Below are 25,635 nucleotides of genomic sequence, written 5' to 3'. Positions count from 1 at the left end.
ATTTGATTTGCACCGTTTGAAAGAAGTACAAAGTCCTCTAAATTTGCACGGGCGAGGGGTGGGTGATATTAATTTTACAACTCAAGACCTCCCCCCCCCCCCACCCACCTCGACTTGAGCAAGGAAATCAATGACTTGATTCAACAACGTTTTGCCAATTCAAATCAGAAGCTCAGCAAATGGATGAACTCGATTTGCTTTGCAATTTTTTTTGCCCGAAAGATGAAGTCGGGCAGTTTGCAGAAAAGACTCGCGCGGGGGGCCAACGGCCGCCGCCGCCCCAGGACGCGCTCGAGCTCCCGGTCCAACGGCATTCGGCCGGCGTCCAGCCGCAGCGGGTGAAGGGGAAGCCACAGGGACGTGCACCAGTGACAGGTTAGCCCTCCACAGCCATTGACATCTCAGACTTTTTTTGTAGGAGTTAGGATAAAGGCAGATTAAAAGTAAGGGATTCTAACTTTAGGGTCAGGGGTTAAAGCGTGATGCTACAGAAACCAGGATTATGAATTAGAGGATGGTGACGGGGTTAGGGAAGGGACACCGTTGGGGGTAAGGATTGATGGCGCGGTTGGTATGGCTGGATTAAGGGTTGGCGTTGGGGAAAGGATTAGGGGTACATTAGGATTGGGGAATCGGTCTTTACGGTTGGGCTAACCTGATGAAGGAGCTACTCTCCGAAAGCTCGTCATTCCAAATAAACCTGTTGGGCTAAGGATTGTGCTGTGTTTCGTTTAGGATTAGGGGCTGGCGTTAAGGTAAATCTCGGGGTGGGGGAGTTTGTTTACAGTACCGATGTGATAAGAGCTAAATTGGTGTCAAGATTTGGTTTGGGATTGGCGTTTAGGGTGTTGAGGCTGTGATAACCATTGTAAATTAGAATGTAAAGCTTGGGAATGTAAGGGTTAAGGTAACCATTCAGGTATTGGGTGAGTGGCTCAAGGTAGAGGCCATTAGGTAGAGGTCCTGCTTACTGGGTCCAGAGTGTATTGCCCAGCACCTTTTTTTATAAATGTTTTTATTCTCCATTTTCACATTTTCCTTCAAAATTTACACCCTAACCACAGACAGTAAACAGTAACAAATACAAAATCAATCCCCTTAACAATATCAACGATCCCATTCTCCCACCACCCCAAACAACGGCCCACCTGTCAATATATGCACCCAATAAAACAAACCCTCCGACGGTGGAAACAAAAAACAAAGGAGAAAAAGAAAAAAGGAGTCCATGGTCACCATAGAGTCCCCTTCACCCCCCCCCCCCCCCCCCAACGCCGTCCAACCTCTGAAAGACTGCAGTACATGATACCCAAGAGTTGTAAACGCCCTCCCCACTCTCCCGTCTCCAACTCCTCCTGTCCACTGCCTCTTGCAAAACTCCTCCCGCCCCCCCCCCCAACCTTGGTTCCTTCCCCCCCCACTTTCCACCCCGGCGAGACCACCCGGACCCTGTTCTGCCAGGCTCCTATGGCCGCTGCCCCTCCCCCCACCTCACTCCCGTTCACTTGCCGGCTTAAACCGGCCAGCATGAAGGCCCCCGCCCGGGTCCCTTGCCTGGCCCTAGGAATCCCCTTTTAGCACACAAACCCCGCATATCCACCTACACCCCAAAGAGCCCTCACTTCAAGTGAAAGTCCCATCACTTCCCTTGTCCAAATGTATACAACATTGGCTCCTTTAGCCCATACACCTGCATGCAGTGAAACAAAAAAATGAAGAAAATACAATCCTGAGGTTACATCGGCACATGGCCATTTATCAATTTCTCAGTTCTGCCACAGTCCTTCTGCCTTTGCAAACTCCTCCGCTGCTTCCGCCGTTCCAAAATAAAAGTACTTGAGCTTGTAAGTCATCCTCAGCTTTGCTGGATATACAATGCCGCACTGCACCTTGCTAATGTACGGTGCCCTCTTCACCCGGTTGAAAGCAGCCCGCCTCCTCGCCAGCTCCGCCGTAAAGTCCTGGTATACACGCATACCAGCTCCAGCTCACTGCACCACCTGCTTCTGCTTGGCCCAGCACAGGACCTTCTCCTTCACACTACCTACGGAAGCACAGAGTCACTACCCTTGGCGGCTCACTCGCCTTTGGTACAGGCCTCCACGACCGCTGAGCCCGATCCAGTTCATGTCGGGAGGGATCCTCCCCCTCCCCCAGCAGTTTCGTCAGCATTGCAGCAAAATACTCAGTTGGCATTGGCCCTTCAACTCCGTCGGGCAGCCCCACAATCCTCAAATTCTGTTGCCTGGATCTGTTTTCCAGGTCTTCCATTTTTCCTCGCGGATCCTTGTTAACCTCCAGCACCTTCCGCATCTCCTTCCCCATCGAGGTAAGTTGATCGCCGTGCTGCAATAATGTCTCCTCCACTTCCTTCAGCGCCTCCCCTTGCTTCCGCACTTCCGCCACTGCGCTTGCCACCGCCGTCGTCACCAGGGAAATCGCCTCCTCCACCAGCACACTCAAAACCTCCCTCATCTCCTTCCTCATTGTCTCCATGTATTTTGTAAACTGCCTTTCGAATTCCGCAGCCATCACCGCAGTAAGCAATGCTGCCTCCCCTGGTGCTCCAGCCTCCATTTTCTTTACCGACCCCGCGGTGCCTTTCTACTCCCCGACGGACTTTCAGCTGTTTTCACGGCAGTTTTTTTACTGGTCCTCGACATATCCCTTCTTTGTGCTTTCTCCTGCCCTTTACCGCCTTCGCTGCCCCTAGGACCGGACGTCAATCCCCGACAATGCCGTTCCCGAACGGGAGCCCTCCAACGTGCGTTGCCCAGCACCGTTGCTACATCAGAGGGCTTTGAGTCTGAGGTAAATATTATAACATTTTTTTACTGAGTAACGTGGCCACTAAACGCTCCAAATTTTTGTCATTGATGGTTTTGCAGGTTTCTATCAGTTTGCAGGCGGTGCTGGGCTTTAGGAAGATGTTGGGTTGGTTGTTGAAAGTATTCACCAATAAAAATGTAAGTATAAACAACAATGGCCACGTAAAAGACATTTGTTCAAAATGATCCATGAGCTAAGAATTTGTGTGTATGTATTTCCTTTCTAATTTGAGTGGTTCAATTTAAAAATAACGCAGCAGTCAAACTTTGACAAAGAGTCATCAAGACTCAAAATGTTACCTCCCTTTCTCTCACCACAGATGCTGCAGACCTGCTGAGATTGTCACATATTTTCTGTTTTTGTTTCAGATTCCAGCATCTGCAGTAATTCGCTTTTATCTTTATGTTTTAAAAGTTGGTTTGGGCACCACGGTGGCGCAGTGGTTAGCACAGCTGCCCCACGGCACTGAGGTCCCAGGTTTGATCCCGGCTCTGGGCCACTGTTCGTGTGGAATTTGCACATTCTCCCTGTGATTGCGTGGGTTTCGCCCCCACAACCCAAAGATATACAGGGTAGGTGGATTGGCCAAGCTAAATTGCCCCTTTATTGGAAAAAATGAATTGGGTACTCTAAAATTTTTTTTAAAGTTGCTTTATTGCAAAATTACTGCTGGAAGGTAAATAAGTAAACGTGATAAATTTATTAACTAAAACACAGTACTGAACATCCAGCGGTATTTAGTTTTTCAGAAGGACAGACAAATGACACAATAGTGAGGAAGGATATTAACTCCGATGCTGTGTAATTTGTATGGATTGATCTGAGAAACCCAAGGGGAAAAAGGATATCAGTGGGATTATATGTAGACCGGCAAACTGGCATTTAACAGGAATTCCGGCAGAGATGCATGCAATGAAGCAACATCTAATATTAATAATCGCTTATTGTCACAAGCAGGCTTCAATTAAGTTATTGTGAAAAGCCCCAACATTTGTAATTATAGATGACTTTAATCTGCATATAGATTGGGTAAATCAAATGAGTAACAATACCGTAGAGGAGGAATTCCTGGAGTGTGTATGTGACGGTTTTCTGGACCAATATGTTTTTAAATTTTAAATGTTTAAATTAAATTTGAAGTACGTATAGGACCGTTTTCAGGGACTGAGTATTGAGCTGGCTTTTATGTAGGGATCTTCCCTCTTAGTTACGGCACTGCTAAACACAGAGGCCTGTGGAGACAGCAACTCTGATTAAGACGGCTTTATTTTTCTAGCTTGGTCAGCATATGAAGGAGATTGATTTGGATAAACGTCAAAACCACTCTGCTTTACATTGCTTTAGGTTCAACAATTATATAATTTCCAAAAATCAGTAGCCCACCCCAGTTGGACTCGATCCAATCCTTGTAGCTGTTGATTTTACATTGACCAGTGAATTTTACTTTAGGCAGCATGATGACTGCTGATGATGCCGGTGATCAGCTCATGATTTAGCCCATTCTGTTCCCTGGCCATCTGTTGTTTTTCAAAACCCTTGCATCTGCTGTCTTTTGCTCTCCTGTACTCCCATTTCTCTTATCAATGCTCCCGCCCGTGCTATTGTCTGTTTGAACACAGGATACTGGAGCGGCTGTTAATAACTGTTTATTGAGCTGGCTGTATTATTGCTGACCACATTATTTCTGTCTGTCTGTCCTAGGAATGCGGTCAATGGTCAAGTTAGCTAGCTTAAATCCCACCATGCAATGCGGCCATTACTATTAGCAAGAGTTTAATTTTTTGCTGCTATGTTCTAAGAATACATAATTGGTGGTTAATAATGATTACTGGATATACTTTCTATGATTAGTTTCAATCTTCAATAAACTAGCTTATAGAACATAGAACATAGAACAGTACAGCACAGAACAGGCCCTTCGGCCCTCAATGTTGTGCCGAGCCATGATCACCCTACTCAAACCCACGTATCCACCATATACCCATAACCCAACAACCCCCCCTCTTAACCTTACTTTTATTAGGACACTACGAGCAATTTAGCATGGCAAATCCACCTAACCCGCACATCTTTGGACTGTGGGAGGAAACCGGAGCACCCGGAGGAAACCCACGCACACAGTGGGAGGACGTGCAGACTCCACACAGACAGTGACCCAGCCGGGAATCGAACCTGGGACCCTGGAGCTGTTGAAGCATTTATGCTAACCACCATGCTACCCTGCTGCCCCGTATATTGAGCGAATCTAGTGTTATCCTAGCTATCCGGCTTTAAGGGGTCTAATCTCAGTCCCCCCCCCTCCCCCCCCCTTGAGTCCGAATCTTTCTTTTCCAATTAAGGGGTAATTTAGCATAGCCAATCCACCCACCCTGAACACCTTTGCGTTGTGGGGGTGAGACCCAAACAGACACATGGAGAATGTTCAATTCTAACTGTGTCTGTGTTGTGCTCAGCAGGGGGCTAGGGCGTGAAGAATAAATAGTAGAAGCAAGTCTAGCTTAGTAACGGAGTGAATGTCACTTAATCCTGCCAGAAGAAAGACTGGACAGGATGGCAGCTGCAAAGAGGCAGCCTTCTTAAAGTACAAGATACAGTCTAGATAAGCATGGAATTGGGATAGAAAGAAAGTTTAAGATGACTGGAGTTAAGTGAACAGAGACAAAAGTATTGTTCAGAAAAAAATCAAGGAAGAGTAAACAAAGTGTTCAGAGTTAAACAGACAATCGCAATGAATAGATTTAAAGTCGGAGAGCAGATTTCACAAGTAGATGAAACCGTTGATGTTACTTTGGTACAGTCTTGGAATCCATCATTTTTCAAAGAAACATTTTATTTAAAAATATATATTTTTATTCTCCTTTTTTGCATTTTCATCCAGATTTACACCCCCGAACAAACAATCAACAGTAACAAGTACAATGTCAAACCCCTGGTCAACAATCCCTTCCTCCCACCAACCCCCAATATTTTAAATACAAACATCAAAGAAAAGGAATCGGGAATCAACCATCCGCCCATACATAGTCACCAAGAAAATAAACAGTCCAACCCCCCTGTCCCACCCCACTGCCCCCCAATTTTCGATCTCATCCAATTCTTAAAAGTGCATAATGAACAAAGCCCATGAATTATGGAACCTTTCCATCCTTCCCCACAAATCAAACTTTACCTTCGAGTGTTAAAAGCTCCAACAGATCCCCTGCCACGCCAGGGCACAGGGTGGAGAAACTGACCTCCACCCCAGCAGAATCTGCCTTCGCACCCGCATCCAACCTCGGCCGATTCGATAACGCGAATATGGCCTCCAGAGGACACGGCTCAAGCCTCACATATACTACCGTTGAAATTACCCTGAAAACCTCCCTCCAATACCTCATCTGCTTTGAACAGGGCCAAACATATGCACGTGGTTGTGGGCCCCCCCACCCTGCAACGCTCACAAACATCCTCTAATCCCTCAAAGAGTTGGCTCATCCTTGCCTTTGTGAGGTGTGACCTATACATCGCCTTCAGCTCTATCAGCCCCAACATCGCGTTCAAAGTTGAGGCAGTTACCCTCCAAAACACCTCACACCACAACCCCTCCTCCATACCCTCTCCCAACTCTTCCTCCCACTTTGTCTTAATCCCTTCCAACAGTCCATTCACTTCTCCCAGATTCACCCCATAAATCGCTGACACCACCCCCTTCTCCATTCCCCCTGTCGTCAGCACCTCCTCCAACAATGTGGAGGCTGGCACCACCCGAAAGCTCTGACCTGCATATACCTACACATTTCCCCCGCCCCAATCCATTTTTCGCCTCCAGCTCCTTCAGACCAACAAACCGTCCCCCCAGAAACAAATCCTTTAGTGCCCTGACTCCCTTCTCCTCCCATCTCCTAAAACTCCCATCCCACTTCCCTGGCTCAAATCTGTGATTCCCCCGAATTGACATTTCCCTTGATCCCACCCTCAGCCTAAAGTGCTGGCTCAACTGCCTCCAGATTTTCAATGCCGCTACTACTACCGGACACCTTAAGTATTTCCCTGGGGCCATCAGGAGTGGCGCTGTTGCCAACGTCCTCATCCCCGACCCCCTACACAGACTCTCCTCCATTATAATCCACTGGGAGTTCCCCCCTCTAACCCAGCTCCTCAACCTCTCCGTGTTTGCCGCACAGTAAGGGGCATCACGGTAGCATAGTGGTTAGCACAATTGCTTCACAGCTCCAGGGTCCCAGGTTCGATTCCCGGCTTGGGTCACTGTCTGTGCGGAGTCTGCATGTTCTCCCCGTGTGTGCGTGGGTTTCCTCCGGGTGCTCCGGTTTCCTCCCACAGTCCAAAGATGTGCAGGTTAGGTGGATTGGCCATGATAAATTGCCCTTAGTGTCCAAAATTGACCTTCGTGTTGGGTGGGGTAACTGGGTTGTGGGGATAGGGTGGAGGTGTAGGCTTGGGTGGGGTGCTCTTTCCAAGACCTGGTGCAGACTCGATGGACCGAATGGCCTCCTTCTGCACTGTAAATTCTATGTTCTATGTCATAATATGGTAAATTCGGAAGACCCAACCCCCCCCTGATTGCCGTCCTCTCTGCAACAGCACCATCTTAATCCTGGCCAACTTCCCCTCCACCCCCACCCATTTAAACGAGATAATCATCTTTTCAACCTCATGGAAAAATGCCTTTGGCAGGAAGATCGCAGGCATTGGAAAATAAACAAGAATTGTGGCAGCATGTTCATTTTAATTGCCTGTAATTGCCTGTCACCTGCCAGTGACAGAGGGAGACCATCCCACCTTGTCAGATCCATTTTCCCCTCTCCACCAAATGAGTAATGTTATACCTATGGAGCCCCCCCCCCCAATCCTATGCCAACTGCACCCCCAGTTAACTAAAATGAGTCCCCGCCCTGCGGAATGATAACCCCTCACCCCTGGCTGACACACCACAAAATATTCTCTTTTCTCTAAATTTAGTTTATATCCCGAAAAAGAACCAAGTACTCGAAGCAACTCCAATATGCCCCCCATCAACCTACTCGGTCCCGATACATACAACAACAAGTTGTCCGCATAGAAAGAATTATCCCTTTTCTCCCCCGAACTATCCCTTTTCACATCTCCGAACTCCTTAACGCGATGGCGAACGGTTCAATCGCAAGCGCGAACAACAGGGTGGACAGAGGACATCCCTGCCTGGTCCCACGATGCAGAGCAAAATATCCCAAATTCATGTTATTCGTGCGGACACTCGCCCTCTGCTCCCTATACAGCATCCGTACTCAATCTACATCTCTCAATCGTGGCCCAATCTCAAACCGCTCCAGAACTGTCTTCAATTACCCCCACTCTACTAGGTCAAACGCCTTCTCGGCGTCCAATGCCACAACCACCTCTATCTCCCTCCCTTCTGCCGGTGCCGTAACCACGTTCAATACCCTACTAATGTTCGAAAAGAGCTGCATCCCCTTCACAAACCCCATCTGATCTTCCCCTATCATCTTCAGGAGGCACAGGTCCAGCCTACCCTCCAATATCTTCGGCAACACCTTTGCATCCGCATTTAAAAGTGATATGGGCCTGTATGACCCACATGCTGTCAGAACCTTATCCTTCTTGAGCAACTAGGAGATTGATGCCTGCCAAAGTCTGTGGCAACACCAACTTTCCTATTGCCTCCTCAAACATACCCACTATCAGTTGCGTCAACTTATCTTTAAATTTCTTGCAATACTCCACCAGAAACCCATCTGGCCCTGCTACCTTACCCGACTGCATCCTCCCAATCGCATCTTTTATCTCCTGCTCCGCTATCGCCCCATCCAATATGTCCCTGTCCCCCTCCCACAACCCCGGGTATTCCAAACCATCCAGGAATTCCTGCATCTCCCGATCCACCCAGGTGGCTTCAACCTATTGTTGCTCTTTTATCTGAACCACAAGACACGAGTACGTTCATTGTATTGGACAAATGACCACACAATCAGTATATTAGTTAAATTGTAGATTATTATTAAACACAGGTTTGGTTCTATGTGTAATAAACTACATGTGGCTACTTATTAAACTACATCTAACAACTGAAATGACCTTTACTTAACTTCCAAGTGACCGGCTCTGTGCAGGTTAGATAAGGCCTTTATCTGGATCCTCACGTGTGGCAGCTGGAAGTCGTCAGGTTTGTCTCGGCTGCGGCTCGTCCTTCTATGTTTCGACCTGTGTCCCATTGACCTGGGGAAATCGGTGATTGACCTTTAGCAGGTGTGAGTTTCCATTAGGTCTGGTTTCCCTCTGCACAATACACAGGGGCTGTGTACCGTCTATGTCCCAACCTGACCACAATTCCCATTATCCTTTGCGGGCGGCCATTTTAGATGGCCACATTTCCATCCTCTTGATTTTGAACGCGAAGCCCATATCCGCCTTGCTTTCCCCAGTCACCTGTTGGTCAATTTGGGTCCTACTCTACTCTATCCTAAATGCATTGCAGAGTTTTACTGAACTAATTCATTATTACATACATTCATCAAAGTTAAATCATTAATACCTACAAATTTCATCTTCAAGTTAAATTCATTTAAAGACAGTTCGTTTCTAAGCTAACCTACTCTCATGCTGCTTGCTCATACATTTAACAAACTTATTTACAATACAAAAATTTTAAACCAGCAGCATCCTATTTCATTCTATCTATTTTTTGTTAAATGTTTTTGTGGTGAATTATAAATACTAATAATCCACTCTATATTGTACAACATGTACAAATGGGGCAGCAGGGTAGCATGGTGGTTAGCATAAATGCTTCACAGCTCCAGGGTCCCAGGTTCGATTCCCGGCTGGGTCACTGTCTGTGTGGAGTCTGCACGTCCTCCCCCTGTGTGCGTGGGTTTCCTCCGGGTGCTCCGGTTTCCTCCCACAGTCCAAAGATGTGCGGGTTAGGTGGATTGGCCATGCTAAATTGCCCGTAGTGTCCTAATAAAAGTAAGGTTAAGGGGGGGTTGTTGGGTTACAGGTATAGGGTGGATACGTGGGTTTGAGTAGGGTGATCATGGCTCGGCACAACATTGAGGGCCGAAGGGCCTGTTCTGTGCTGTACTGTTCTATGTTCTATGTGTTGGGCCTGTATATTGTATTGGATCACGTGTAGTTGCGCAGCTCTACCCATAGGGGGAGACGAGGAGCTTGTACTGGGCTCCGCCCTTGGCTCCGCCCATGGCTCCTCCCCTTAACCGGAAGTATAAAGGTTGATGCTGAGAGCCTGCCTGCCAGTTCATCTGGAGTTCATCTCGTCACAAGCAGGCTCTGTTGTAAGTCGATTAAGACGACTGTTCACTTCTAACCACGTGTCGCGTGAATTGATGGTCTCATCCGTTTTTATTCTCCATTTTCACATTTTCCTTCAAAATTTACACCCCACCAACAAGCAGTAAACGGTAACAGATACAAAGTCAATACCCTTAACATCAGCAACGATCCCATCCTCCCACCACCCAACCAACGGCCCGCCTGTCATTATATGCATCAAATAAAACAAACCCTCCCACGGTGGAAAACAAAACAAAGGTGAAAAAGAGAAAGGAGTCCGGAATCGCCCATGGTCACCATTAACCTATAGAGTCCGCCCCCCCCCCCCCCCCCTCCCTCGCCCCCCCGGACGATACTCAATGCCAAGCAACCTCCGAAGAGTACCGTAAATGACACCCAAGAGTTGTAAACCCCCGCCTTCCCCAACTCCTCCCCTCCACTTCCTCTTGTAAAAATCCTCCCCCCCCCAACCTCGGATCCTTCCTCCCAACTTTCCACCCCGGCTAGACCCCTCGGACCCTGTTCTCCCAGGCTCCGATGGCTGCAGCCCCTCCCTCCACCTCACCCCCGTTCACTGGCTGAATTAAACTGGCCAGCATGGAGGCCCCCCGCCTGTGTCTCTTTCCCCCTTGCCTGGCCCCAGGTAAAATCCAGAAGTGCCCTTGAGCACACAAACCCCGAATACACACCCACACCCCAAAGAACCCTCATGACAGCTGAAAGTCCCATTTCTTCCCTTGTCCAAATATATACAACGTTGGCTCCTATAGCCCATACACCAGCACGCAGTGAAACAAAAAACAGGAAAAAATACAGTCATGAGGCCATTTCTCAATTCTGCCACAGTCCTTCTGCCTTCGCAAACGCCTCCACTGCTTCCGCCGCCCCAAAATAAAAGTCCTTGAACTTGTAGGGCATGCTCAGCTTCGCTGGATATACAATGCCGCACTCCACATTGCTAATGAACAGTGCCCTCTTCACCCAGTTGAAGCAGCCTGCCTCCTCGCCAGCTCCACCGTATAGTCCTGGTATACGCGTATATCAACTCCAGCCCATTGCACCACTCGCTTCTGCTCAGCCCAGCATAGGACCTTCTCCTTTACATTGTACCTACGGAAGCACAGAGTCACCACTCTTGGCGGCTCACTCGCCTTTGGTACAGGCCTCCATGACCGATGAGCCCGATCCAGCTCATATCGGGAGGGATCCTCCCCCTCCCCCAATAGTTTCACCAATGGTGGAACCATCAATTCACCAGACACGTGTTTCCGATATGAATCTAGGCTTTAATCGACTTACTACAGAGCCAGCCTGTTACCCGTTGATGAACTCTCCGTGAACTGCAGGCTGACTCTGGACAAGGGTATTTATACAGCAGCACTAGGGGGAGGAGTCATGGGTGGAGCCAAGGGGGGAGCCCTGTACAAGCTCCTGAGCATTCCCAGAGCTACTCCCCCTAGTGGTCGGAATACGCTACTGCGCTTACAAAGACATAGTGTGAATTATCATATTACATTCACCACAGCCAACATTGTGGCAAAATACACAGTCGGCCTCGGTCCTTCCACTCCTTCGGGCAGCCCCACAATCCTCAAATTCTGTCGCCTGGATCTGTTTTCCAGGTCTTCCATTTTGCCTCGCAGATCGTTGTTGAACTCTTATCACTTTCCGTATCTCCTTCCCAATCGAGGTAAGTTGATCACTGTAGTAATGTCTCTTCCACTTCCTTCAGCGACTCGCCTTGCTCCCGCACCTCCGCCACTGCGCTCGCCACCGGCGTCCTCACGAGGGTAATCGCTTCCTACACCAGAGCTTTGAAAACCGCCCCCATCTCCTTCCTCATTGCCTCCATGTGTTTTGTAAACTGCCTTTCGACTTCCACGGCCATCACCTTAGTTATTTCTTCAGCCGTAAGCAATGCGGCCTCTCCTGGTGCTCCAGCCTCCATTTTCTTTACTGACCTCGCGGTGACCTATCCAGTCCCCGATGGACTTTCAGCCGCTTCTTTTCACGGCAGCTTTTTTGCTGATCTTCGACATTTCCTCCCCCTGTGCTATCTCCCGCCCGCCGTCACCGGAAGTCCATTTTTTTAATAAACATTTAATTGAGGTACTTTTGGTAAAGTAACAACAACAAAATAAACAATATACATGAAGCCATAAACATAGTGCAAAGGCCGTTTACCTTTCGTACAGTTCCCACCCTTATTGACACCTTACTCTAATCTAAACTACTCCCCCCACCCCCTATCTGCTGACGATTAATTTTCCGCAAAGAAGTCGATGAGCGGTTGCCACCACAGGGTGAACCCTAACCGTGAACCTCCCAAGGCGAACTTGATTTTCTCCATACAGAGATAGCTCGCCATGTCCGATAGCCAGGTCTCCGACTTCGGGGCTTTGAATCCCCCCATGCCAATAGTATCCGTCTCCGGGCTACCAGGGAAGCAAAGGCCAGAACATCTGCCTCTTTCTCCTCCTAGATTTCCGGATCTTCTGATACCCCGAAAATCGCCATCTCTGGATTCGGTGCCACCCTTATTTTTAAAACCTTGGACATGACATCCACAAACCCCTGCCAAATTCCCCTAAGCTTCGGACATGTCCAAAACATGTGGACCTTTTCTCCACTCCGAAGAATCTGCTCATCCGGGCCACTGTCATGTGAGCCCGGTGAGCCCGGTAAACAACCTTAAACTGTATCAGGCTGAGCCTGGTACATGTTGCGGAGGCGTTGACTCTACTCAACGCGTCTGCTCATAGACCATCCTCTATCGTCTGCAAGCATTACCTTCCTTACCCGCGCTGTCTTGCCCGCCCAGACGAAGCCCGTGATCACTCTGTTGACCCTCTTAAAAAAGGACTGCGGAAGAAAGATGGGGAGACACTGAAATACAAATAGGAATCTCTGGAGGACCGTCATTTTCACTGTTTGCACCCTCCCAGCCAGATTCAGTTTATGTAGACAGTCCCATTCCCGTGTCATTTGCATGCCCAGGTACCTAAAATGACCCTCTACTGACCTAAATGCCAGCTCTCCCAGTCGCCCCTCCTGTCTCCTCGTCTGAACCACAAACATCTTAACTCTTTTCCATATTTAGCTTATACCCCGAAAACTGGCCGAATTCCCCCAGAATCTTCATGATTTCTTCCATCCCCTCCACCGGGTTCCGAAACGTACAGAAGCAGATCATCCGCACAGAGCAAAACCCTGTGCTCCACCCCTCCCCCACCTGGACCAGTCCACTCCAGCCCCTTGAGGACCTCAGAGCAATTGCTGGTTCTATAGCCAGCGCAAACAACAGTGGGGAGAGGGGGCATCCCTGTCTCCTCTCCCGGTGCAGTCTAAAATAGTCCGAAGTTGTCCTATTCGTCCGTACACTTGCCACAGGAGCCTGATACAGTAACCTGACCCAGTCAATAAAGCCCCACCCAAATCCAAACCGTCCCAGTACCTCCCACAGATAATCCCATTATACCTGATCAAAAGCCTTTTTTGCATCCATTGCGATCACTACCTCCACCTCCCTACTTTCCGGCGCATCATGATCACATTTAACAGCCTTCTTACATTGGTCACCAACTGCCTACCCTTAACAAATCTCATCTGGTCCTCCCCAATAACGTCCGGAACACAATCCTCAATCCTGGAGGACAAGATTTTGGCCAGCAACTTGGCATCTACATTCAACAGGGAGATCGACCTGTAGGACCCACACAGTTCTTGTCCTGCTTAAGGATCAGCAAAATCGTTGCCTGTGACATCGCCGGGCGCAGCGCCCATTTTTCCCTTGCCTCATTGAACATCCTCAACAACACTGGCCCCAATATCCCTAAGAACCTTTTATAAAACTCCACTGGGTACCCATCCAGACCCAGGGCCTTACCCGCCTGCATGGCCTTCAAGCCCTTCATTGTCTCTTCCAGCCCAGTTGGGCCCCCTGGCCATGCTACCCTTTCCCCGTCCACCATTGGGAAATTCAGCCCCTCCAAGAAGTGCCTCATCCCCTCCGGCCCCGTAGGGGGTTCCGACCTGTACAACCTGCTATAGAAATCCATAAACGCCTTATTCACCCCTGCTGAATGTGGCGATCCACTGTGTAATTGTGTGTGTGCCTATACCAGGGGATTTACAGTAGTACCTGTACTACTGGTTCGCCGGTAGTCCCTGCCGGCTAGCTCCGCCCACAAGGAGCCGCCATTCTCCTGAGCAGCCATTCTACCAGCTGCAGTCGAAGGATAAACATCTAACTGTAATAAAGCCTCTATTGTACCCATTTGAGTCTTTAGTACGATTGATAGCGCATCAATTTATTACAGTTAGATTTTCCGCATCATGGACATCAGGATCAAACCAGATCGCTTGCAGCTGGATCCGCACTCGCCAAACGCCAGAAAGGACTTTAATCACTGGCTGGCTTGCTTTGAGGCCTATATCAACTCAGCGACCCCCGAGCCGACGGAAGCTCAGAAAATCCAGGTTCTCTACTCAAGGTTGAGCTCCAGCGTGTTCCCGCTGATACAGGATGTGCCAAATTACGCAGGCGCCATGGACCTCCTTAAAGAAAACTACGTTCAGAAGACGAACGCTCCATTTGCAAGGCATGTACTCGCCACTCACGTACAACTACCTAGTGAGTCGATTGAAGACTTCTGGCGGGCCCTTATCCCGCTACGGGACTGCGGCTGCCAGGCCGTCACAGCCACGGAACATTCCAATCTCCTCATGCGTGATGCATTCGTGACGGGGATTGCATCGGACCCCATCCGGCAATGACTGCTGGAAGGGGCTGCGCTCGACCTAAAGGAGACGAAAGCCTTAGCACTCTCCATGACGGTCGCTTCTCGTAATGTCCAGTCCTACCCCGCTCGCCGCGCGGCCCACCCGATTTCGCTCCCTTCCCTCAGCCGGTCGCACAATGGCCGCCGCCATCCTCTGCTCCCGGGGCCACGTGCGACCAGTGGGCGCGCCATCTTCTCCTCTAGGTCCACGTGCGGCCCATGGGCGCCGCCATCTTGCGCCGCCCCCACAACGTGCGCACCATGGCGCCGCCATCTTCTCCCCCTAGGTCCATGTGCGGCCCATGGCCGCCGCCATCTTGCGCCGCCCCCACAACGTGTGCACCATGGGCGCCGCCATCTTCTCCCCCCAGGTCCACGTGCGGCCCGTGGGCAACGCTATCTTGCGCCGCCCCCATATCGTGCGCACCATGGGCGCCGCCATCTTCTCCCCCCAGGACCACGTGCAGCCAGTGGGTGCCGCCATCTTACCCCGCGCCCGCAACGTGCGCTGCATGGGCACAGCCATCTTGCCCCGTGCCTGCAACGTGCGCTGCATGGGTGCCACCATCTTCTCCCCCACAGGTCCTTCGGACGTCGCCATCGCCGCCATTTTGGCACCCCCTCGGGACTGGACCGCCGGACCCGGGTCGCTGCCGCACCTCATCGGACTCCTCGGACGACCGCCCCCTGCTTGCCTCCATGATGCTGAACCAGTCCCGTCCTCACAACTTGGCCACCGCTTCGACGACGGTGCTCATTAACGGCCACGCGACCTCCTGCCTACTAGACTCCGGGAGCACCGATAGCTTCATCCACCCGGACACAGTAAGGCGCTGCTCCGCCGCAACCAGCGGATCTCCCTGGCCTCCGGATCACACTCTGTCCCGATCCGAGGTTTACGTGTGGTCAACCTCACCGTGCAAGGCGTTGAATTCAGCGGTTTCCGCCTGTACGTTCTCCCCAATCTCTGTGCTACACTATTACTGGGCCTGGATTTTCAATGTAACCTCCAGAGTCTCACCCTCAAATTCGGCGGGCCCCTACCCCCACTCACCGTTTGCGGCCTCATGACCCTCAAGGTTGACCCTCCCTCCCTCTTTGCCAATCTGACTGTGGATTGCAAGCCCGTCGCCACCAGGAGCAGACGGTACAGCGCCCAGGACAAGGCCTTCATCAGGTCCGAGGTCCAGCGGCTGCTTTGGGAAGGTATTGTCGAGGCCAGCAATAGCCCCTGGAGAGCCCAAGTGGTAGTGGTTAAAATTGGGGAGAAACACAGGATGGTTGTGGACTACAGCCAGACCATCAATCGGTACACGCAGCTCGACGCGTACCCCCTCCCTCGCATATCTGATATGGTCAACCAGATTACGCAGTACCGGGTCTTCTCAACGATTGACCTTAAATCCGCATACCACCAGCTCCCCATCCGCAAATCGGACCGTCCATACACTGCCTTTGAGGCGGACGGTCGCCTCTATCAATTTCTTAGGGTTCCCTTCGGCGTCACTAACGGGGTCTCAGTATTCCAAAGGGAAATGGACTGAATGGTTGACCGGTACGGACTGCAGGGCACGTTTCCGAACTTAGATAATGTCACCATCTGCGGCCATGACCAGCAGGACCACAACGCCAACCGTGCCAAATTTCTCCACACCGCATCTCTCCTCAACCTCACTTACAACAAGGAGAAGTGCGTGTTCAGCACTAACCGCTTGGCCATCCTCGGCTACGTAGTCCGAAACGGACTCCTGGGGCCCGATCCCGACCGCATGCGCCCCTCATGGAGCTCCCCCTTCCCCACTGCCCCAAGGCCCTCAAACGCTGCCTGGGGTTCTTCTCGTACTACGCCCAGTGGGTCCCACAATACGCGGACAAGGCCCGCCCACTGATACAGTCCACTCAATTTTCCCTCACGGCCGAGGCACAACATACCTTCGCCCGTATTAGAGCAGACATAGCCAAGGCCGGGATGCATGCAGTGGATGAGACACTACCCTTTCAAGTAGAGAGCAACACTCTAAACCAGGCAGGCAGACCCGTGGCATTCTTTTACCGCACCTTCTTATTGAATTCCAAATAGGGGAGCTCGGACCTTGTATATCTGTGGGTGGGAGGCTTTTGCCTTCCGTTTGTGGAGCTGGCATGTGAGGACGATAATATAACCTCAATCAGGAGGAGAGCCTCGACTATGTAGGAGAGGCGGGTTCAATTTGTCGTCCCACCTGGTGGGGGTTTTGGTGTCGTTTTCTAACAGTTGTGTGGTATCCTGACTGGTGGTCTTGGTTTGTTGGGTGGTAGTGTTTGGGCCTGGCTTATGTCCTATCCTGATTCTGTGCAAGACCAAGTTAGCTTTAGTGAGTGTCCCGGGGCAATTTTGTCTGATTCCCAATCCTTTCCCTGGGCTTCTCTTTAAACATCCAATTTCGGGACATCCTTCGTTAATAAGTTCCCACCAATCCCCTTTTCCGGTTTTGCTGATGTAGCATGCAGATGTGGTCCCATTTCCCGTTGGGCCTTTTGTACAGTGCCCTTTAATTATTACACCTGAATAGGATGCTTATGTCGGGGTTCATCCATAAAGTGCCATCCTCCCATTCTCCTGCACTAGGTGGTGCAAACCATAGGTACCCTGAGTGTAACGGTAAAGGTTTTACGTTGTCATGTGCAGTTAGATTATCCTGTAAATTGAGTCCGGTGGCTCCGATCATCAGGTGTACGATGAGCATTGTTCCTGGATTCATTCTGTAGTTTTGTCTGTCGTCCATGTATTCCTAGGGGATCAAGCATAATATTGTGTTATTACCCTTATTTAACATCTGCATTTATTTCTCTCTCTCCCTTGCTCCAATTACCTGTTATAATTGATTGTCAACGTGTGTGACTCCCCCATTTTTTGTTTTAAATAAGTTTAGGAGAGAGACCAGAAATTTAAAGTAAAGCGCTGAAAATCAAGAATGTGTTTCTCTCAGCCTGTCTGGCTGATGCATGGAGTGGGCGGACAATTTCTCCGACCAGCCTCCATTTTATTCACAACCATGGGTGGTTGACGCTTTTGCTTAACCAGCCAAATTTTTGGGTGGCCAGTTTTATAAAATTTCGTCCCAGAAGCACAGAGGAATTCAGTGTTTGGAACAGTGATCAACAACTGTTGTGTGTTTAAGTGTAAATAGCATGTGGGGACGACCCAAAGCTGTCTAGATAAAAAAGAGTTGAAGAGATAAGGGTTCATCCCACAACCAACCTTAAGGTAGAGAGTCAGAGTTGAAGTGAAGATTAAGACCTGCCCAGGTCAAGGTAGTGTGCTGTAAACCATTCCAGAGAGCTTGGAGATGCCATGAGGTGCGTATGGGCTGCGACGGGTGACGAATGTGTGGGATCCCCTGGTAGGGCGGGGGAAATGCCGTTTCTCCACTACCTGAGCTTTACTTGACCAGCTTTGGAGTCCTCAGGCAGGGCGGGGATCAGTGTCGTGTCTCCCTACCTGAGTGACTGTGGAGAACGAGAAGAGTGTGTGTTCATGTGGGTGGGATTCTGTGCAAAATGACAATTTGGCGGTGTACTATATTGCGGGTGGCAATTCTGCGGTGTACTGCTATGAATTTAATTTGGGTGTCCTCGTATTGAATCGTGAATTCTGCGGTGTACTTGTATGAATTTTATTCGGTATGTCGCCGACGTGTGAGTCGTACTGAACCGGTAATTCGGCAATCTTCATGTATGTGTTTGATTTTCCGTCTTGCCGACGTAGGATTCCTACCGAGTGTGAATTCTGCAATGTACATATATGAGTTTGAGGCGTGTGTCGAGCCGACGTGAATTAAAACCAGGGGTTGAAAAAGAAAGAAAGATTGCGGAAGAAGAAGGTGGGCAGGCTCCATCAGAAATTGGACACCTGAATTCTTATTAGGTGTCCGCTGGTCATCATCTGGACCCCTCAGGTATCTGCTTAGAACAGTGCATGCCTCAGCTGTTCTGTAAATTCCCCAAAAGAGGCTCATTCCCTGAATCATCCACGTCTCCTGGCTGCCATACTCACGTCTGTAGGTTCATGACAGTAGGCGTGCTGTGTGCCGCGTGGGCCTGTGAATTGTCTGATCCGTCATTGTGCACCGGTGTGCGAGTAGGATCATGGTGCCATAGTGGAGGGTTATGGTCTGTGGTCACGGAGCTGCAAGGTGAGTGCGGATAAATCGGTGGTGGGCGCCAGGCAGTCATGGAGCCGAAGTGAAGTAAGTCATTGGTGTGGGGAGAGTCAAGCCAATCATTTGTCTCCAGTGGGTCGGTGTCCCGTAGGGGGTCTAGAACGTTGCGGGGCCGCTGTGCGAGAGATCGAGCAAGTTGTCAGGGTTACTGTTAAGGTCAGGAGGTCATCATCTGAGCCAAGTTCAAGTGTGAAGGCAGCCTGTGTGGGCTGGGCTATGGGAATGGTGTTGTCATGAGGGGGGAGTGGTTGGTCAGTGGGCGGGGCGTCATCCTCTCCTGTTGCCAAGTTGACGTGACGGGTGAGATTACATTGAGCTCCCTACGTTTTGAGTTGATTGATGTGGAACCAACCAGTCTTGTCGTTAGGGTACGCTATCTTGTAAACGGAGGGGTTTACTTTGTCTGAAATGACAAAACGACCTGCAAATTTAGGGGATAGGAAGGAGCTTGGGTTGTACAACGAGATCATAACTTGCTGGCCGACTGTATATTCTATGGGGTGGACCTTTTTGTCAAAGTAGGCTTTACTAGCATCTAGTTGGACAGCAGCAGCCAGTTGTGCCGCTTTAATGTTCTCTGTGACCTGTTGCACTGCTTTTTCGTGGGTGAGGGCGGTTACTGAGGGATTGGCCAAATCAAGTCCTAGTAAATACTCAATTCCTTTCATGGGTCTGCCAGTCATAAGTGTGTGGGGGGGTAAAGCCTGTGGAGCTAGTAATCGTGTTCCTAATGAACATGAGGGCGAAGGGAAGTACTGTGTCCCAAGTGGTGTTTTGCTGCACCGTTTTCCGAATGATTGATTATAAAGTGTGATTCATGCGCTCGACGATGCCACTGGACTGTGGGTGGTATGCTATATGAAAATTTAGTTGAATTCCAAATATTGCCATTACGTTTTGCATTACCCTTTTTTTAAAAAATAATTTTTATTGGAATATTTTACAGAAAATATAAAAATATAACAAGTATAGCAAAAAGCAGTAATATGCAACTAACAGCCCCATAACACCCACAATTCCCCCCATACCGTAACATCACATGTATCACACTCCCCCCACCCCCCCCAACAAGAGAACTTAACCATAAATTAAAATTAAATAAATCAAATTTAAATAAAATAAGCCAACATAATCAACGTTCCCCCCCCCCCCCCCCCCCCCCCTTCCCCGGTTGCTGCTGCTACTGTCCCAGTACCCTATCGTTGAGCCAGAAAGTCGAGGAAAGGTTGCCACCATTTAAAGAACCCTTGCACCGATCCTCTCAGGGCGAATTTAACCTTCTCAAGCTTAATGAAACCCGCCATGTCATTGATCCAGGTCTCCACGCTTGGGGGCCTCGCGTCCTTCCACTGTAGCAAAATCCTTCGCAGGGCTACTAGGGACGCAAAGGCCAGCACACCGGCCTCTTTCGCCTCCTGCACTCCCGGCTCTACCCCAACCCCAAAGGTCGCGAGTCCCCATCCTGGCTTGACCCTGGATCCCACCACCCATGACACCGTCCTCGCCACCCCCTTCCAGAACTCCTCCAATGCCGGGCATTCCCAGAACATATGGGCATGGTTCGCTGGACTCCCCGAGCACCTGACACACTTATCTTCACCCCCAAAGAACCTACTCATCCTCGTCCCAGTCATGTGGGCCCCATGCAGCACCTTGAATTGGATGAGGCTAAGCCGCGCACACGAGGAGGAAGAATTTACCCTCTCCAGGACATCAGCCCATGTCCCGTCTTCGATCTGTTCCCCCAGTTCCCCCTCCCACTTAGTTTTCAGCTCCTCTACTGACGCCTCTTCCACCTCCTGCATAAGCTTGTAGATATCGGATATCTTCCCCTCCCCGACCCAGACCCCCGAGAGCACCCTGTCACTCACCCCCCTCGCGGGGAGCGCAGGGAATCCCTCCACCTGCCGTCTAGCGAATGCCTTTACCTGCAGATATCTAAACATGTTTCCCGGCGGGAGCCCAAATTTCTCCTCCAACTCCCACAGGCTCGCAAACCTTCCGTCGATAAACAGGTCCCTCAGCTGTCTAATGCCCGCTCTATACCATCCCCGAAATCCCCCAGCCATGTTCCCGGGACGAACCTATGGTTCCCCCTTAACGGAGCCTCCATTGAGCCCTCCACTTCTCCCCTGTGTCGCCTCCACTGCCCCCAAATCTTGAGGGTAGCCGCCACCACCGGACTCGTGGTATACCTCGTGGGAGGGAGCGGCCACGGCGCCGTTACCAGGGCCCCCAGGCTTGTATCCCCACAGGACGCTCTCTCCATCCGTTTCCATGCTGCCCCCTCCCCCTCCATCACCCACTTACGCACCATTGACACGTTGGCCGCCCAGTAGTACCCCGAGAGGTTGGGCAACGCCAGCCCCCCCCCATCTCTACTCCGCTCCAAGAAGACCCACTTCACCCTCGGGGTGCCATGCGCCCAAACAAATCCCATGATGCTGCTGGTCACCCTTTTAAAAAAGGCCCTAGGGATAAAGATGGGCAAGCACTGGAAGAGGAACAAGAACCTCGGGAGAACCGTCATTTTGACGGATTGCACTCTGCCCGCCAGCGATAGTGGCACCATGTCCCACCTTTTAAATTCCTCCTCCATCTGTTCCACTAGTCTGGTGAAGTTAAGCTTATGAAGAGCCCCCCAACTCCTGGCCACCTGCACCCCCAGGTACCTGAAACTCATCACTGCCCTCCCGAAGGGGAGCCTCCCAATTCCCTCCTCCTGATCTCCCGGGTGCACTACAAATACCTCGCTCTTTCCTAAATTCAGCTTATAGCCCGAGAAGCCCCCAAATTCCGCTAACAGCTCCATCACCCCCGGCATTCCCCCCTCTGGGTCCGCCACATATAACAGCAGGTCGTCCGCATACAGCGATACCCGGTGCTCCTCCCCACCCCGCACCAGACCCCTCCACTTCCCTGACTCCCTCAACGCCATGGCCAGCGGTTCAATCGCCAGTGCAAAGAGCAGGGGGGACAGGGGACACTCCTGCCTGGTCCCACGATAAAGCCTAAAATACTCCGATCTCCTTCCATTTGTGACTACACTCGCCATCGGCGCCGCGTAAAGCAGCCTCACCCATTTGATGAATCCCTCCCCAAATCCAAACCTCTCCAGCACCTCCCACAGGTACCCCCACTCAACTCTATCAAACGCTTTCTCTGCGTCCAGCGCCACCACTATCTCCGCCTCCCCTTCCACTGCCGGCATCATGATAACATTGAGCAGTCTCCGCACATTCGTGTTGAGCTGCCGCCCCTTGACAAATCCTGTCTGATCTTCATGAATTACCTCTGGCACACAATCCTCTATCCTGGTAGCCAGGATCTTCGCCAGCAACTTAGCGTCTACGTTAAGGAGCGAGATAGGCCTATATGATCCGCACTGCAAGGGGTCCTTATCCCGTTTTAGGATCAAAGAGATCAGTGCCCGGGACATCGTCGGGGGCAAAGCCCCCCCCTCCCACGCCTCATTGAAGGCTCGCACCAACAGGGGGCCCACCAGGTCCGCATATTTTTTGTAAAATTCTGCCGGGAACCCGTCCGGCCCCGGGGCCTTACCTGACTGCATTTGCCCGATCCCCCTGACTAGCTCCTCCAACTCTATCGGCGCCCCCAGCCCCTCTACCAGCCTCTCTTGAACCCTTGGGAAACGTAGCCTGTTCATGAAGCTCTCCATCCCCTCTCTCCCCCTCGGAGGTTGCGACCGGTACAATCCCTCATAAAAGTCCCTAAAGACCCCGTTTACTTCTGTCCCCTTCTGCACTACATTTCCACCCCCATCCTTCGCTCCCCCAATTTCCCTAGCCGCGTCTCGCCTACGGAGCTGATGCGCCAACATCCTGCTCGCCTTCTCTCCATACTCATATACCGCGCCCTGCGCCCTTCTCCACTGTGTCTCCGCCTTTCTGGTGGTCAACAAGTCAAAATTGGCCTGCAACCTGCGCCGTTCTCCCAGCAACCCTTCCTCCGGTGCCTCCGCATATCTCCTGTCCACCTCCAGAAGCTCTCCCACCAGCCTCTCCCTCTCCTTCCTCTCCCTCCTTTCCCTGTGGACCCGGATGGAGATCAGCTCCCCCCGGATCACTGCTTTCAGAGCCTCCCAAACCATCCCGCCTGGACCTCCCCCGTATCGTTGGTATCCAGATACTCCTCAATGCTTCTCCGAACCCTCTTACACACCTCCTCCTCCGCCAGCATCCCCACATCCAGGCGCCAGAACGGGCGCTGGTCCCGTGCCTCCCCCATCTCCAGATCAACCCAGTGCAGGGCATGGTCCGAAATCGCTATGGCCGAATACTCGGCATCCTGCACCCTCGGGATCAATCCCCTGCTCAGGACAAAAAAGTCTATCCGGGAATAAACCCTATGGACGTGAGAGAAAAAGGAATACTCCCGCGCTCTCGGTCTCCCAAACCTCCAGGGATCTACCCCTCCCATCTGGTCCATGTATCCCCTCAGCACTTTGGCCGCCGCCGGTCTCCTACCCGTCCTTGAACTGGACCGGTCCAGTGTGGGATCCAGCACTGTGTTAAAATCTCCCCCCATGATCAGGCCCCCTGCCTCCAGGTCCAGGATGCGGCCCAACAATCGCCTCATGAAGCCAGCATCATCCCAATTCGGGGCATATACGTTCACCAGCACCACCTTCTCTCCCTGCAGCCTACCCCTCACCATGATGTATCTGCCCTCCTTGTCCGACACCACCTCAGTCGCCTCAAACGCCACCCTCTTCCCCACTAGAATCGCCACCCCCCGGTTCTTCGCATCCAATCCTGAATGATGAACCTGCCCCACCCACCCCTTCCTCAGACGGACCTGGTCCGCCACCTTCAGGTGAGTCTCCTGGAGCATAGCCACGTCCGCCTTCAACCCCCTTAAATGGGAGAACACCCTGGTTCTCTTAACCGGCCCGTTCAGCCCCCTCACGTTCCAGGTAATCAGCCGGATCAGAGGGCAACCCGCCCCCCTCCCCCGCCGACTAGCCATAGCTTGGCAGATGTTCGCCCCAGGCCAGCACACCCTGCTCGACCCGTTCCCCATGGCGACAGCGCCTCTCCTCTTCCCCCCCGGCCCCCATCGGCTCCTTCCTAGTCGTTCCAGCAGCAACCCGGCCCCCCCCCCCCCCCCCTCCCAGGCTAGGACCCCTCCTAGCCGCGACGCACCCTCCATGGTACTTCCGTGAGTCAGCTGACTTCTGCTGACCCCGGCAGCTCCCGCCAAAACCTATCCCCTCCCGGCTTGGGGTCATCCCCCTCTTGCCACACCTCCTTGGCATTGCTGCAGCGCGGGAAAAAAGACCCGTAGAGGCCCCGCCCCCACCGCAAGCTCCACCCCCCTGCCCCGCAGCGCGGGAAACCAGAGGAAAGCCCGTGCTTTCACACTGCCACACCCCACCCTTCTGAAAATGAAAATGAAAATCGCTTATTGTCACGAGTAGGCTTCAATGAAGTTACTGTGAAAAGCCCCTAGTCGTCACATTCCGGCGCCTGTTCGGGAAGGCTGTTACGGGAACTTCTGACGCAGTTCCCCAAAATCCAGTTTCTCCTCAATCCCCAGCCCCGTACAGAAGAGAACATATAGAACACAAACCCCCAACACTCCCCACCTAACCCACAATCATGCTCAACAAACAAACCCACCCGTAACCAGAGCAAACAGAAAACCAGCATACATAACACACATGTCGAAGTTGAAACAGTTGGAACAAAACAGCCACAGCGGAAACAACGGCGGCCAAAGTATGTCCCCAGGCCCTAGTTCGAGTCCAGCTTCTCCGCCTGTACAAAGGCCCACGCCTCCTCCGGGGACTCGAAGTAATGGTGCCGGTCCTTGTATGTCACCCACAGGCGCGCAGGCTGCAGCATTCCAAACCTGACCTGCTTTGCATGAAGCACCGCCTTCGTTCGGTTGAACCCGGCCCGCCGCTTAGCCACCTCCGCACTCCAGTCCTGGTAGATCCTCACTACCGAATTCTCCCATTTACTGCTCCTCTCTTTCTTGGCCCAGCGCAGCACACACTCCCGGTCACTGAATCGGTGGAACCGCACCAGCACCGCCCTCGGGGGCTCACCTGCCTTGGGCCTCCTGGCCATCACTCTGTGCGCTCCCTCGAGCTCCAGGGGAAAATGGAAGGACCCCGCTCTCATCAACGAGCTCAACATCGTGGTCACATACGCCGGGAGATCCGACCCCTCCAGCCCCTCCGCCAGGCCCAGGATCTTCAGATTCTTTCGCCTCGTGCGAACGTCCAGCTCCTCCAAGCGGTCCTGCCACTTTTTATGAAGTGCCTCGTGCAACTCCACTTTCCCAACGAGGACCACGGCCTCCTCCTCTCTTTCAATGACCTGCCGCTGCAACTCCCGAATAGACTCCTCCTGTGCCGCCTGGGTCCCAAGCAGCTTGGCCGTAGTTGCATTCATGGAGTCCAGCAGCTCAGCCTTCAGCTCAGCAAAACAACGTAGGAGCGAGGCCTGTTGCTCCTGTGCCCACTTCCACCAGTCCTCGGGTGTTCCGCCGGCCGCCATTTTGTTTTT

General features: G+C 51.5%; 1 protein-coding gene across 2 annotated transcripts in view; it reads left to right on the top strand.

The window, feature by feature from the left end:
• Positions 1-270: 270 nt before the first annotated feature.
• LOC119967674 (transient receptor potential cation channel subfamily A member 1-like) overlaps positions 271-25,635 on the top strand; it is a 311,686-nt gene continuing 286,321 nt past the window's right edge. The window contains exons 1-2 of one of the 2 annotated variants that reach the window (XM_038800496.1): positions 271-375; positions 2,889-2,966. In XM_038800496.1, coding sequence (XP_038656424.1) covers positions 2,928-2,966 — 39 coding nt within the window. In that variant the 5' untranslated portion in view covers positions 271-375; positions 2,889-2,927. The remainder of the gene's footprint in view (positions 376-2,888; positions 2,967-25,635) is intronic. The other variant, XM_038800495.1, reaches the window with a different exon arrangement.

Source organism: Scyliorhinus canicula, chromosome 6 (genome assembly GCF_902713615.1).
Source record: "Scyliorhinus canicula chromosome 6, sScyCan1.1, whole genome shotgun sequence".
NCBI classification, from domain to species: Eukaryota; Metazoa; Chordata; class Chondrichthyes; order Carcharhiniformes; family Scyliorhinidae; genus Scyliorhinus; species Scyliorhinus canicula.
Note: the sequence above shows the minus strand (reverse complement) of the source record. Positions and strands in the feature narration are given on the sequence as shown.